Here is a 15,306-nt window from a genome sequence, read left to right on the forward strand (position 1 = left end):
TGGTGACCCATGGCAATCTTTAAAATAATTGCTATATAGGTGAATATGTTAGGGGGTATATATAATAAGGACATACTGTCCTTTTCAGTGAGAGCTCTTTTTCTTAGAGAACCTGTACTCCATTTAAACATTCTAATAGCAAAGGTCCCGCCAATCAGAAGACACCATCTGCCTAGCCATACATTAGCTGAAAAACATCTACACCCATTTTGGATTCATTTTCACTTTGTTATGGAGACTCGATTTTCCCTCACTTCATGACGAAGCCATTCCGCTTTCCGAAGACAACACCTCACTGGCGAGTAAATGCACTGTCGATAAACAGGGATATTGTAGTTGGTGGAGATTGGCCATTAGGTCAAGGACAGTCCACAGGCGGGCCAAATAAGCTTTTCTGGCTACAAAAAAGGAAAGAGAAAGCACTTCTGTTCTGGCATTTGCTCCGAAGAAGGAATTTTTACTTTAAAGTAGGGTATATGTCCACTTTGGTTGCTAATTTTGTAATTCAAAGCAACCAAGCAGAATCCTTATTGGAATAGTTTGACTTCAGCAGTCTAAATTCTGATTTTAGGCATACAGGGAACTATATTTTGCCATAAAATGTTAACTTTCATTTTATATGTAGCGCTACTCCCATATGAGCCGCAGAAATACTGTCCAGGTATTCCACACAAGCTTTGCCCCACAGCCAGGCATACAGGTTCATTTACCCATTTCGCCAACGACTAGTCTAGGGGAGTTGTATTTTGGAGAACTTGGATAGGGTTGAGGGAATTAGGTGGGGATATTCCAAAATAAATAAAATAAAACAGGAACTATATACAAGTTAAGGACTAAGTATTCTTTCTGGAAAATCTGTAAGAAAGTACATGCTTGAAGTAGTAGTAGTAACTTCAAACTCCTTCCTTTATGGCCACTAGAGCAGAATCCCATTTACATGGAGCTAGGTGGACTAATTTCTTCAGCACACCAGCCAGCGTTCCCCTTTAAACAGACCCACAGCTGACTCTTTAGCACCAGAGGGGTGACAGCAGCCCAAAAGTCCCCAAGATCTCCCAGAACTGTCTGTACTCACACAAGGTGACAAGTTACGCCGGCGATACCAGACCAGATCGTTAGCAGAAAGCCCCTCGGTCAGCTCTAGCTCTGGTTTCAGGGTCTCAGCATTGAGGCCCTCAAGTCACTCACCTGAGGCCTTGCAACATCAGACATGTGACAGCAATACCCTGATCCTCTCCAGGAAAAATCCCAGAGCCCAGTGTGCTCAAATAATATATACAGAGGCATGCCTTTAGAGTCTGCCTCCATGGGATTAGCCAGGGCTGTATCAATTCATGCCACCATCTGCCTAACTAAACACCTATGATCTAGAAGCTTTTCAAGCTCTCTGGAGTCAGAGGGAACTATCAGACTGGCAGCAGCTGAGCCTACTGAGCAGACCTAAGCAATAGAATGCAGCTACACTGATTACAAGGAGCAAACTAAGAGCCGGTTCACACTGGGAAGACTTGTCAGGCGACTTGGTTGCCTGACAAGTCGCCGTGGGTCGCCTGCCATAGATTAGCACAGGACCCGTTCTAATAGGAGCGACACAAGTCGCTGCGACTTAGAAAAAGTGTTCTGTACTACTTTGGGGCGACCTGGAGCGACCTGCATTGACTTCAATGATATGAAGTCCATGCGTGTCACTCCGAGGCAAGTCGGGTCGCCTGTATGTGAACCGGCTCTTAATTTACCCAATTACAGCCAGATTGGGTACAGTGAGGCAACTAACATCACCAATCAAAACACAGCTCCACAAAATACAATGAGCCAACACTAAACCTATCTTATCTAATCCTAGCACCTAGAAGGGTGCTATACATACAATAAATGTCACAGGACACCAAAAGTGCTAAAAGATGTGAGGTGTCACTGACTATTCCTGGGAATTCCTTCCTGTATCATATAACCTGTTCTTTACTTTTAGTAATTAAGTTTGTTGAAATAGCAGTGGTAGAACAACTGTCACAATGTCCAGAATTGAGCTTTACCTCTCTTGTGGCCTGTACTGAAAGCCAGGAATGGGTACCTCCTGACAGTACAAAAGATTTGATTCCTTTAATGGTGGCAATTTTGGAGACCTTAAGAGATACAAGTCATGAAGCTGAATACAAAGATGTCATTAACCACAGCTGTAGTTTTCTTGTCATGGGGTTCAGAAATGTTTAACACATCTGAAAAATGTGGCATTAATTTTGGGTACAAAAAAAAAAACCCAGAACAAGTAGTCTGATGACCCTGTAGTCTTGTTACAGAAAAATTCATGTTGTAGATCAGTTTACTCAGTGTTGGTAACCCAAGACTGCCAAGATAGGATAACTTTCAACATGTATAAATTACTAATAATTGCAGTGGGCCAGGTAAGGACCTTCAAAGTACTGGAAGGAGGAATAGCGACATTAGGCTATGATTATCCCCTAGAGGAAATGGATCAGGTATTTTTTAATGTTTGGCTATGAGCTGAGAATTGTGAACTGAACTCTGTCTCGGTCGTGTTCCATCATCAGTCTTTAGTGAGCCTTATCATAAGAATGACAGATTGTAACATTTTGCAGTGCCATATTTCCGAAATGTAGCCTGTTGACAGAGTAAATGAAATAGAGGGAGTCCCGAGATGGACACCGCATTCCATCCGGCATTACCACACCAACCAGAGTGATTGAACTTCAGCTTCATTCACCGGATGAACAATGGCTCACATTAACATGCACCGGGTGGCTACAGCTCACAGTTACAGATAACAACTGTTACAGCGTTCTTAACAGAGGCCTGAAAGGCATGGGTAAAACTATTTTTAATAAAAGGAACAGACGGCCTTAACAGGGGTCCTTACCCAATTAGGAGATTTTTTTTTTTTAACAGAAGGATCTACTAGGGATATAATAATTACAATGAAAAAGAAAAGAAATCAAAAATATATTGTTCAGCATTGTTTCAGGGGGAAATAATGTAAATCATAGTGAAATAACATATGCAACTCAATAAATAGAATTCACCTTTCACTAATCTGACTTCAGTAACCTGAAAGCGGATTGGTTGCTATGGGTTATCGTACTTTATAGGTCTTCATTATTCTGTGATCACTTTGTCACCTAGATACTATTGTAAGCTCCAATGAGCAGGGCCCTCCAATTCCTCCTGTATTGAATTGTATTGTCTTCCCTATATTATAAAGCACTGCGCAAACTGTTGGCGCTATATAAATCCTGTATTATAATAATAATAATACTGGGAGATCCTGCCGACTTATTTTGGTAATGGAAGAAATCATTTTTTTTTTCCAAATGTAAAAAAATGCGCTCTACTTTAGTTTTTTCAGTAAGCGCAAAGAAAAGCACTTCATTCATTTTAGTTAAAGTATAACCAAAAGGCAAATCATTTTTTTTTTAGTTTTGGATAGAGTGGAGATAGATTAAAACACCTGTGGGTTTTATTGCTGTCTGTGCCCCCATTAGGGAGATTCAGCCTCTATATTTGTCCTGTTTACCATTATCAAAGTGAAAGTAAAGAGAATCCAAAGTTTTAAGTTGTCACCGGGGAAGTAAGAGATGGGAAATCTTCCAATGGGGATACTAGTTCATGTGACCTGGGAGTCGCCAAGTGATTTCCTAAAGCCCCGTACACACGTAGCGATTGTCGGCCGAACGATCGGCCGTCTTTTGTCCGGTGCTGTCCTGTCGGTTGAAAAGTGCTAAAGACTGCACACGAATTTTGTCGGCCAACAACAGCCGACTGCAGAAGTGATGTCATGTGATGGTTAACTTTCCATGTGTTTTTTCTTCTCTGAGCATGCCCAGTCTTGTTCATCTGCTGTTTGTCGGCCGAATTCTGTACTGACTGGCGAACAATCGGCCGTTCTGGTGACGGCCAACAAAAATTTTAAAGCCTGCACACCAGATTCTGTTCGGTGAAAAGTCGCAGTCGGTTGTCGGAAGCATCATACTAACAAGCCGACAATCGGCCGATCGGACGTTGGCCAAATATTTACGGCCGGCAATCGCTACGTGTGTATGAGGCTTTAATCTGCAGAGATTTGTTCTCACTTCCTGTTTGGCTATGGGACACGAAGTGAATAGAAATCTCCCAAATGGGACACAGATGGCAAAAAAAATAAAAAATCCGACAGGGATTATAACCCTTCTCTGTTCTATCCAAAGTAAAAAAAAAAAAAAAAAAAAGCTGGTCTTTAGTTCTACTTTAACTTTAGTCAGGTTAGTTAGATGATTTCTGATTGGTTGCTATTGTACTTTTTCATAAAATCTAAAACTTTACCGAACAAATGTGAAAACAAGCATTTTTAACCAAACATCAATAAATTTACAGAGACATTTTATCTGCTTTATTAATGACATAGAAGACAACGTGATAGTGATTTTAGTTATGTGTAATTTCTACATTGACATACCTGTGTATTCTTCATTGCATTCACAAGAATATCCACCTTCTCTACTTCGACAGAGTCCATTCTTGCCACAAGGGTTGGAGTAACAGAGGTCAATCTCCGTTTCACAATAGTCCCCGGTAAATCCAGGCGGGCAACGGCAGCGTAATCCATTGATTGGGTGAATAGGCCGAAAAAGCACTGTATTGGAACTTATGAAAGGGGCGGAGCTATCAAACTTTAGCACTGATACACATTTCATGTAATTCTCACAAGGTTCCCTGAGACATATATTATCATCGAATGGCAGGACACGCTGGGTGGAAATCATGGTGAGTAGGGTCCGGTTCAGATAAATTTGTTCCTGTAAATCCTCGGAATGGAAGAACTTGTTGCGGACTCCTCCAGGTAGTAGGGCAGAGAATGTCACATTCAGGATGTTGGAACTTACATCGGTATCGTTCTGAATATTAAAGACAAAAATGCCCTCCTTGGTAGTGGACAGCACAGTTGCCACCCCTTCCACAAATAGTGATAGAAGCGGAGACAAAAACTTCTCCTGGGACATATTTTCCAGTCGGACGGTGATGCTATTGGTCAGCATGTCATCTGTGATGATTGTAACACGTAGAGTGCAGTGAGCAGTAACAGTATGAACGCCATCTGGTGAGTGAAGAAAAAAAAAAAAATATGGAGTATATTACAAACTTCAAGGTATATCACAACAATATGGCATCCGCATTATTTCCCAGAAATCTGAGTATTTTTAACTTTTTTTTTGTCCCAGGAAACACAATAAACACGCATTTTTCCATAATACAGGTTTCTTCTGTACATATACAGCATCCGCTCTCATTTTTAAGTAATAAAAAAACAAATCATTAAAATTAACCAGTTCCGGCCCGCTTACGTTATATTTACTGCGGCAGGCTGGCTCGTACAGGCAAAATGACGTAGGTATACGTTGCTCGCCTGGGAGGAGCTCGGGGGCGAGAATGTGCTCTAGCCCCCAATCTTGAGCGGGGAAGCCGATGTGTGTGTCAGGCGGCTCCGTTTGCCGCCTGACACCCGCGATCGCTCCCCGCAGAGAGAGAAGAACCGTCGGCTGTTGTAAACACAGCTGACTGTTCTCCCTGAAATGATCACAGAGCTCATGTGATCCTTCTATATAGGATCACATGTTTCTATGGTCATCTCAGAAGCCATGCCCCCCCAGTTAGAATCACTCCCCTATGGTCACATTTAACCGCTTGATCACCTATACTGTTAACCCCTTCCCTGCCAGTGTCATCATTACAGTAACAGTGCATATTTTTAGCACTGATTACTGTAGTAATGTCATTGGTACCCCCAAAGTGTCAAAAATGTCAGTTAGGGGTCCGATCTGTCCACCACAATGTTGCAGTCCTGCTAAAAATCGCAGATCGCCGCCATTACTAGTAATAAAATTAAAAAAAAGAAGAACGAAAAAAAAACCAAACAATAAAAATGACATAAATCTTTCCCGTAGTTAGTAGATGAGATAACTTTTGCGCACACCAATCAAAACCCACTTATTGCAATTTTTTTTACCAAAAATATGTAGCAGAAAACAAAGTGGCCTAAAATGTTAAAACATTTTGATTTTTACATTTTTTTTTTGGGAATGTTATATAGCAGAATGTGAAAAATATTGTTTTTTTTTTTTTTCAAAATTGTCGCTCTTTTTTCATTTATAACGCAAAAAATAAAAAATCACAGGTGATCAAATACCACCAATAGAAAGCTCTGTTTGTGGGGAAAAAAAGGACGTAAATTTAATTTGGGTACAGCGTCACACGACCACGCAATCGTCCGTTAAAGTAACGCAGTGCCGAATCACAAAATAGGGCCTGGTCATTCAGGGGGCAAATACTTCCGTCTTAAAGTGGTTAAGAAAAAGGCACAAGTATAAAATAAAAGCATAAAAAACCTGCTCAAATAAAATCATACATACCTCTTCTACCATTAGCCCCAAAAATAGAACATCAATACAAGAAAAACAAATGGAAATTGTATAATCACAGCAAAATAGCAAAGCCTGTGATGTATTCCAATGGTTTTATAAACTATTAATCAAAAAATTAAAAATGAGATAATCCACAATATGGGAAGATTCCATATTTTGGCCTTAATACGTGTAATTTACAGCACTGGACACAGATTTTCAATATAGCGCTGAATACAAACGCTGCATCTGTATAAATGCTGTAAAATGCACAGCATAAAAACAAAACAAAAAACCAAAAGGATTTACCCATTTCAGATTTATATTTAGTTAATGTCTACGATGGACAATACACTAGTATAAAAGTTGCCAATATTAGAACAAGAACTAATATCTAGTAATCTTTAGGTTATATTTTTATGATTCTTAGTAGAACATCAAATAGTGAAGTGACAAATGACAAAGCACATTTCAATCCTAGAAAATAAAAATGAAATGTTCTGGTGTCTAAACCGGCTGCTACATAACCCCCTAGTAGGAGAGTTCATAACATGTTATGACTAAATAGACCCCACAGCAGAATTCCACACTTTACAAATACACGTCACAAAGGGCACCTCCGACGCACATCCATAAAAGAGAAACGATAAGGCTGGATACACACTATACAACTTTTATTGTTAGATTTCCTTCAACTATGTAGTGCAAGGGCCTGATTGCATACAAATAGAAAGTGTTTAGGCCTAACCTCATATTATATGGTTTTGGTAAATCTAAAGGAATAAAATCTAAAGAAAGTTGTATAGTGTGTATCCAGCTTAACCCACTGTGTTTATCCTTACAACTCAAGGACAGAGGACTTTACAACAGAGAAATATTTTAAGCAGCTCAGTTTTTTACATTAAAAAGTCAGAAAAATGTTAATTTTCTTTCTCCGTTTGAATTTATCTTTAATAGGACTACGAAGCAAATTGCTGGTTAGCTTTTCTGATGAAAAATACAAACAAAGCAGAATACATACTGTACAAGAATTCATGCATCTTTAAACGAAGAATTAATTGAGAACATTTAGGCCTCTTGCACACAATACTCCTGTTTGAGCATCTACCTTTTCATCAGTTTTTTTTTTTTTTTATGTATTTGCACGTATTTTCGCGCATATGTGTTTGCGCAATTTCACGCGCAGAAACGTGTTCTCACATTTGTGCGCAATTGCAGCACGTATTTGCGCGCATGAGGCGCAAATTACTGACCAAAAATGCAGAATTTTCTATTTTGTTTTTACTGAAGAATGCACAACGCTTGTTTGAGCGTCTGTGTGTATAGGCACATTACAATTAATGGGCTGGATTTAAGCATTTTTAGTAAAAAAAAAAAAAAAAAAAAAAGCTGCACTGAGCTTTCCCAAGCTGCAGTGTGCAAGGGGCCTTAAAGCGGAGTTCCACCCTGGGAATACTTTTTTTTAATAAAAACACCCCCGGGACTGTCAGGGCTAGTGCATTCCACAATGGCTAGCCTCTGATCTGTCCCGGGTTGCACTTACCTTTTAGAAGAAATACTTACCTTGAAAATGTATTGTCCAGCACTGCCATCTCAGGTTTGGGCAGCTTGAAGCCAGCGCGATCCTCTTCTGTGTCCTCTTCCGTCTTCTTCGGTCCCACGATGCACTGCACCGGCCCCGCCGTCACTTCCGGTGCCGCAGCGTCATCCCTGCACAGCTGTTTAGCAAGGTATCACGGCGCCTGCACCGAAACTGACGCCGGGGCCGGTGCAGGCGCATTGATTCCTGGGAGCGATGACGTTCAGCTCCCAGGAATCATTGCAAGCCAGGAAGTGACGAATCGCCGTGGCCGCCGAGGGGAGGAAGAGGAAGTAAGGTAAGTATATTATCTTCTAAACAAGGTAAGTAAAAAAAAAAAAAAATAAAAAAATTGCGATTATCCATTTGTTTTTCAGGTGACCCGGAGCGAGAAGATGGAGGTAAGTATAAATTTAGGGTGGAACTCCGCTTTAAGTTAAAAAAAAAAGGAAAAACCAATAATTTCTAACAGTGGCTGCCATGGTTTCTTAGTCATGCCAGTCGTATTTGTGATAGATATGTCACTGTACTGTATACTAAATAGTAGTCTCTGTAATTTCTCCAGTGACTGGGCTCCACAATGCTGAAAACAAAGTAGCGCATAGTACAGAGGGAAAGGATTGGACAGTAAATCTCAGAAGGTGAATACATGAAAGATATATATACAATTTTTATCAATGTTTCTGTGATTTCTGAATGTGTTTTATTGATGGCTAAAAAGCTGTCCTCATATCTTTGCAGCAATAAGATTTACAGTTGGTTAGTAGCCTCTACAATGGACAGCAGCACTTAGCGGCATCTTCAAGTATCCTGCCTCATCCTGCCCTCCTCCATTTACTGGCTCCAGATTAAATCATTGTAATCGCTGCTTCTCAGCATCTCCTCCATTAGCAGATCATACCCATATATCTTCCTTTATTTTCTAACTATGGTCTAGGGAATACATTTGGATTAGCAGAAAACATGTACAGTAAGACGAAGTTGGTAAAGTGTAAAATGAATCCAATTCTGTGAAACAATCATATCAGATTGTATGTTCATGCAAGTATATCTCCAGGCAAAACATTCATTTTAGTTTTGGATGAACAGAGGATCAGAGGATCATACTCTTTTACACCGTTGTTAGGTGCTGTGCACGTGAAAATAAATTCACCAAGTAATGCAGGCTGCATATATTTTAGAGGAGCACCCATTGACTGCTATGGAAGCAAAAGCCACCTGAATTATCACATATGAGATTCCACATGTTGAGCGCAGTCAGGAGTCGGAAAACAAGCTGAAATGCTCAAGCGTAAATGAGGGCTTAGCTCCCCATGCCCAGTAAAAACACTTTTTAATTGTTACAATTAATGCATTACTTTTTGAAGAATTCAGGTTTTTCATTTCTTTAGTAAAGGTTACTGTGCTGGGGCAAAATGGGAGGATGAAGACAGGCAGCACATGTGCATTGACAGTGTTTGCCATGGGAAGGAGGGCTACATTTCCCATGATTCCATGGAAGAGTGGGCGGTGGGCAGTGCTGTGCTGGGTAGGGCAGCCATTTGTGTAGTCATTAATGGCTGGGGTCAGGTGCTGTGCAGTCAATACTGGCCTACGGTAAGCATGTTACTGTTCTTCTGTGTACTGCAAAGGGGAAACTCAACTGGGAGCAATTTCTCCTTGGGCAGAAAAATAATGGCATCCATTTACGTAATAATAAAGGAGCTCCATAAAGGAGGCATTAGAGCGTTTGTTACCCCAACACTTCATATTCCTGATATGTGCCTGCTGTACCATGTAATTTATGGGAAAGTGTCCTGTTCTGTTAGTATTGCTTCCTTTGTGGGAAATCCCTGGTGTTCCTGCCAGTCCCCTTGCTTTCCTATTAAAAACTGACCACAATAAGCAGGAGAGCACACCGTGGTCAGTTCTCTAGCTATGCTGGATACTCAGTATGTACTCCTCCAATGATCAGACTTGCCCCGACATGCCCCCACTGCACAGCCATTCACTGGGAAGCTCAGGGTGCTGCTGCTTCTCCTTCCCCCAGCTCTTATGAAGCTGAGAATAGAGGAAATGTGATCACAAAGTTATTTTAAATGTTTTTTGTTTTTTTATTAAAAAAAAAAAAATTATATATTATATATATATATATATATATATATATATATATATTCTAGTTTGGAACAGAGTGGAGAAGGATTAGAACTCCTGTCAGTTTTTATTGCTGTCTGTGCTCCTGTTAAAGAGATTCACCCTCTCCATTTGTCCTGTTTACCATTATCATTGAAAGTAAAAGAAAATCTCAAATTTTGGGTTGAACCCAGAAAAGTATCAGAGGGGAAATCTTCCCATGGAACACCAATTCTGTTGACCTGGGGGTCCCTAAGGGATTCCCTTAATTTGTAGAGATTTCCTTTCACTCCCTGTTTAGGCTATGGGACAGGAAGTGAAGGTAGATCACCCCAATGGGACACAGATGGCAAAAATAAACCTTCCAGGGTCTTATAACCCTCCCTTGCCCTATCCTAACTGAAAAAAAAAAAAGTTTTGCTTATAGTTCTACTTTAACATGCTCAACCAAAACCCTTCATTTACATTGTGTACATCTGTACATCATACATTGTCCCTGCAGATATACTGTAATATCAGCCATATAGGCCGTATTGACATATGTGTCACAAGTGTAATATGTTAATATAAAATGCAACAGCCTTTTTCACAACAGCTGAACTGATATGTGGAAATGCTCTTTTCACCATACAGGTCGTGGTCTGGAAAATTCCTTTTTGACCTCGCTCTTTGCAGGTAAAGGAAAACAGGAACACCAGTGTTTGGACTGCATTTGTATCCCATTCACGGTATGTTACGTTTTGGTATATTTAAAAACTGTCAGTTAGGAGAACACTAGTCCAAATTGTGTCAGGAGTGGGACACACTTTGAAATTGTACTACTTCAGTCTGATTTCAAAGCCGCAGAACAGTGCGATTTGGATTGGTGATTTCATTGTGACTTCATTTGGTGATTTAAGTGTTAATGCAGGGAAAAATATGACAAGACTTGGGGTTTAATGAATGTGTTTCTCTTCTCTGACAGGGGACAAAACCTGATGTACCCCAAAATGCACAGTACCTAATATAGGCAAATAGACGATTAAAAATTATGAACTGAATCCCTCCATGCACGAGTCTATTCTCATTTTCCTGCCCCCCACCGCTTTTTTTTTTGTTTGCCATTCCCTCACCTTTCTTCCCATCTCTCTTGTTTCTTCTTTGTTCTATCTTTCTATTCCTATCTCAAATTCTTTCAACCTTCACACTTTTAATTATGAAAGAGGACTGACTTAGTAATTCTTCATTTCACTAAATACACTTTGTTTGGAAGTGACTATGTATCCTTCTTGATTGTGTTATGGACTTTTTACTCTTTGTATAATGTGTTTACTATTCTGTTTTTGAAAACTTTAATAAAAACTATTACGATGAAAAATAAAAGAGGAGGGATGAAACGGGTGGTAATGTTCCAGATGCAGCTAATTCTACTCTGGCTCTCTATTGGCGCTTTTCCACTACATGGAACCGAACGGTACGGCTCGCTTAAACAGTACCACCTCAGTTGTGGTTCCAAGAGGGCCGTACCGGTACCATATCCCACAATCCTTTGCATGCAGCCTTGACTGTTTGTCACTACTAGCCACTGATTGGTCAAGGAATCGTTGTTATCCCACCCCTAGTGGAAAATAAAACCGTACCAAACCGTATCGAACCGTTCCAACACCGTACCATGCGGTACCATGCAGTGGAAAACCAACCCGGGCCAAGCAGGGCCGAGTGGAGCCGAGCCGGTACTTGCAGTGGAAAAGTGCCATATGCCAGTGGAAACCCAAAACCAAACATGGAACTATTATCACAAATGAGTATGCCAGACACTCTGATGTATGATCCAAACTTGCAATATGTACATATCTTTGTTTATTGCTGTTGTACTGTTTATTTGTTATATCCGTTTGTACCTGTTCATCCTTCTCTGAATAAATAAAAAACTTGCAAAAAAAAAAAAAAGAAGTCAATGCAAGTCACAATGAAATTGTAGAAAAGTGGTGCAGGAACCTTTCTCAAAGTCGCTGCGACTTGATTCTCAACTATTTGAACAGTTGATTGCTGAAAAAAAAAAAAAAGAGTGCAACTTGTTTTGTGATTTTGAACTCTCAAATCGCATGAGAAATCGCATTTGTGTGGACGAGGGCAAGGCCCCGTTCACACCTCTGGTTTTAGGAGTGCGGTTTTTAAAAGAAAAAAAAAAAGGAAAGTCCAGCATGCCGCATCTTTGCGTTTTCATCAAAACACATTAACTTTAGAGGTAACCTGTCTATAACGCTACGCACCGAATACTCACGGCACCGATGTAATCCAGCCCTAAACTAAGAGAACAAAACAATTCAGTTGACAAAAATATAACAACAAACTGTTTCCACATTTGAAATATTTTTGTTTCCACTGCGTATTTATTACTTTCCTGTTTTTCATAGAACTATTCCGTTTATGGAATAGTTGCTCAGTTATTTAAAGGGGCCTACACTGTATATCAATCCAACCATTATCTATGACCAGCTCCGCTCCTCTCAGCAGGTGCCTACAGACCTCACACACCAGATCTGCTTATCATGGCCAAAAACGACAAACACGTTTTGTTTGAACTGGCTAGTGACATTTATGTCATCAGCATGAAGGTGCATGCCACAATACAAAGAGTGGGGGAAGCATTGTTAGTTCTGGAAACTTGCCACTAAAGCTGTGCATAACACCTTCATCAAGAGACATGTATTTCCTCTCCCCAGACAGGCCCCATAGGATGATCATTGCTATTTTACAGAATGGGATTTGCCATAATCTGGTCTGTCCAAGGTCAAGGCAAACTATCACCAACATATAATGAATCATTCCTAGTAAATTAAATGGAACCCTCCTAATGAAGATCACTCAGATATAAATACAGACTATGCAGATTTTTGGGGTGCAAGCTTTTGTAAACAATGTTTTTTCTTCCATCAGGCACATGTGAAACAATTCCTAAAGCTTGCACCCCAAAATATATTGCTAGCCAAAGAAAGATATTGTCTACATTGTTCCTTCCACTGCCGGAAACATGCTAAGCATTATGGATTCTCTCAGGACATACTGAGCACACCAAACACTTTGCCAGGGACATGCTGAGGGCAAAGGACATACTACCAGGGACATGCTGAGGGCAAAGGACATACTACCAGGGACATGCTGAGGGCAAAGTACATACTACCAGGGACATGCTGAGGGCAAAGGACATACTACCGGGACATGCTGAGGGCAAAGGACATACTACCAGGGACATGCTGAGGGCAAAGGGCATACTGCCAGGGACATGCTGAGGGCAAAGGACATACTACCAGGGACATGCTGAGGGCAAAGGGCATTCCACCAGGGACATGCTGAGGGCAAAGTACATACTACCAGGGACATGCTGAGGGCAAAGGACATACTACCAGGGACATGCTGAGGGCAAAGGACATACTACCAGGGACATGCTGAGGGCAAAGGACATACTACCAGGGACATGCTGGGGGCAAAGGACATACTACCAGGGACATGCTGAGGGCAAAGGACATACTACCAGGGACATGCTGAGGGCAAAGGGCATTCCACCAGGGACATGCTGAGGGCAAAGGACATACTACCAGGGACATGCTGAGGGCAAAGGACATACTACCAGGGACATGCTGAGGGCAAAGGGCATTCCACCAGGGACATGCTGAGGGCAAAGGACATACTACCAGGGACATGCTGGGGGCAAAGGACATACTACCAGGGACATGCTGAGGGCAAAGGACATACTACCAGGGACATGCTGGGGGCAAAGGACATACTACCAGGGACATGCTGAGGGCAAAGGACATACTACCAGGGACATGCTAAGGGCAAAGGGCATTCCACCAGGGACATGCTGAGGGCAAAGGACATACTACCAGGGACATGCTGAGGGCAAAGGACATACTACCAGGGACATGCTGGGGGCAAAGGACATACTACCAGGGACATGCTGAGGGCAAAGGGCATGCTACCAGGGACATGCTGAGGGCAAAGGACATGCTACCAGGGACATGCTGAGGGCAAAGGACATGCTACCACGGACATGCTGAGGGCAAAGGACATGCTACCACGGACATGCTGAGGGCAAAGGACATGCTACCAGGGACATGCTGAGGGCAAAGGACATGCTACCACGGACATGCTGAGGGCAAAGGACATGCTACCACGGACATGCTGAGGGCAAAGGACATGCTACCAGGGACATGCTGGGGGAAAAGGGCATACAACCAGGGACATGCTGAGGGCAAAGGACATACTACCAGGGACATGCTGGGGGAAAAGGGCATACAACCAGGGACATGCTGAGGGCAAAGGACATACTACCAGGGACATGCTGGGGGGAAAAGGGCATACAACCAGGGACATGCTGAGGGCAAAGGACATACTACCAGGGACATGCTGAGGGCAAAGGACATACTACCAGGGACATGCTGAGGGCAAAGGACATACTACCAGGGACATGCTGGGGGAAAAGGGCATACAACCAGGGACATGCTGGGGGAAAAGGGCATACAACCAGGGACATGCTGGGGGAAAGGGCATACAACCAGGGACATGCTGGGGGAAAAGGGCATACAACCAGGGACATGCTGGGGGCAAAGGACAAAGAAGGAAACAAAGGAAGGTGAGGTATTATTATTATTTTTGTTTCTCTTGGGAGTATGGGCCTTTGTCACTGGGCAGATTTAAAAACGTAAATCAAGGCAAAAATCCCCCACATGCTTTTCTGAAGCTTCTCCATTGAAGTCAATTGAACCAAAAAAAGCAGTGTTTTGCATTTAAAAAATTCTGTGACCCTTTCCAAAAATGCATTGGTGTGAACATGTTCCATAGGAACACATATTAGAAAAAATAACCTGCGTTTCTGCAAAAAGCATGAAAAGATGCTTTGATGTGAATGGAGCCTAAAAGTGGTGCAGCATGAAACGAACTTAAGTACAGGTTCTAGACAGGTACATGGATTTGGCGCATTCTTCGCCACTTTTAGAATACATAAGAGACACTTTCGTGAAATCTGCCCGCGCCAGTTTTTAATAATTCTAGGAACTGAATGCTCTACAAGGGACATACTGTAACTATGTACACTGCACATTTTATTAGGGACACACAAATTAAACTGTGCATCATGGCAGGTACAAGCTGACCACAAGAGGTACAGTGATAAAATATGTTGGGTACATGGCAGACATTGGCATGGATATGCTGGACCCAGTGCTAAGACAGGGACCTGGCAAG

The 15,306-nt window shown here is 41.7% G+C and overlaps 1 protein-coding gene across 5 annotated transcripts in view; it reads right to left on the bottom strand.

Moving 5' to 3' along the window:
- The window catches only part of CELSR1 (cadherin EGF LAG seven-pass G-type receptor 1), a 248,525-nt gene that overhangs the window by 144,834 nt on the left and 88,385 nt on the right, over positions 1-15,306 (bottom strand). For all 5 annotated transcript variants that reach the window (XM_082257090.1, XM_082257088.1, XM_082257087.1 and 2 more), the window contains exon 2: positions 4,448-5,086. In XM_082257090.1, the coding sequence (XP_082113216.1) occupies positions 4,448-5,086 (639 nt within the window). The remainder of the gene's footprint in view (positions 1-4,447; positions 5,087-15,306) is intronic.

The sequence above is a fragment of the Pelophylax lessonae genome, assembly GCF_965119305.1.
Source record: "Pelophylax lessonae genome assembly, chromosome: 4".
In the NCBI taxonomy this organism is placed as follows: domain Eukaryota; kingdom Metazoa; phylum Chordata; class Amphibia; order Anura; family Ranidae; genus Pelophylax; species Pelophylax lessonae.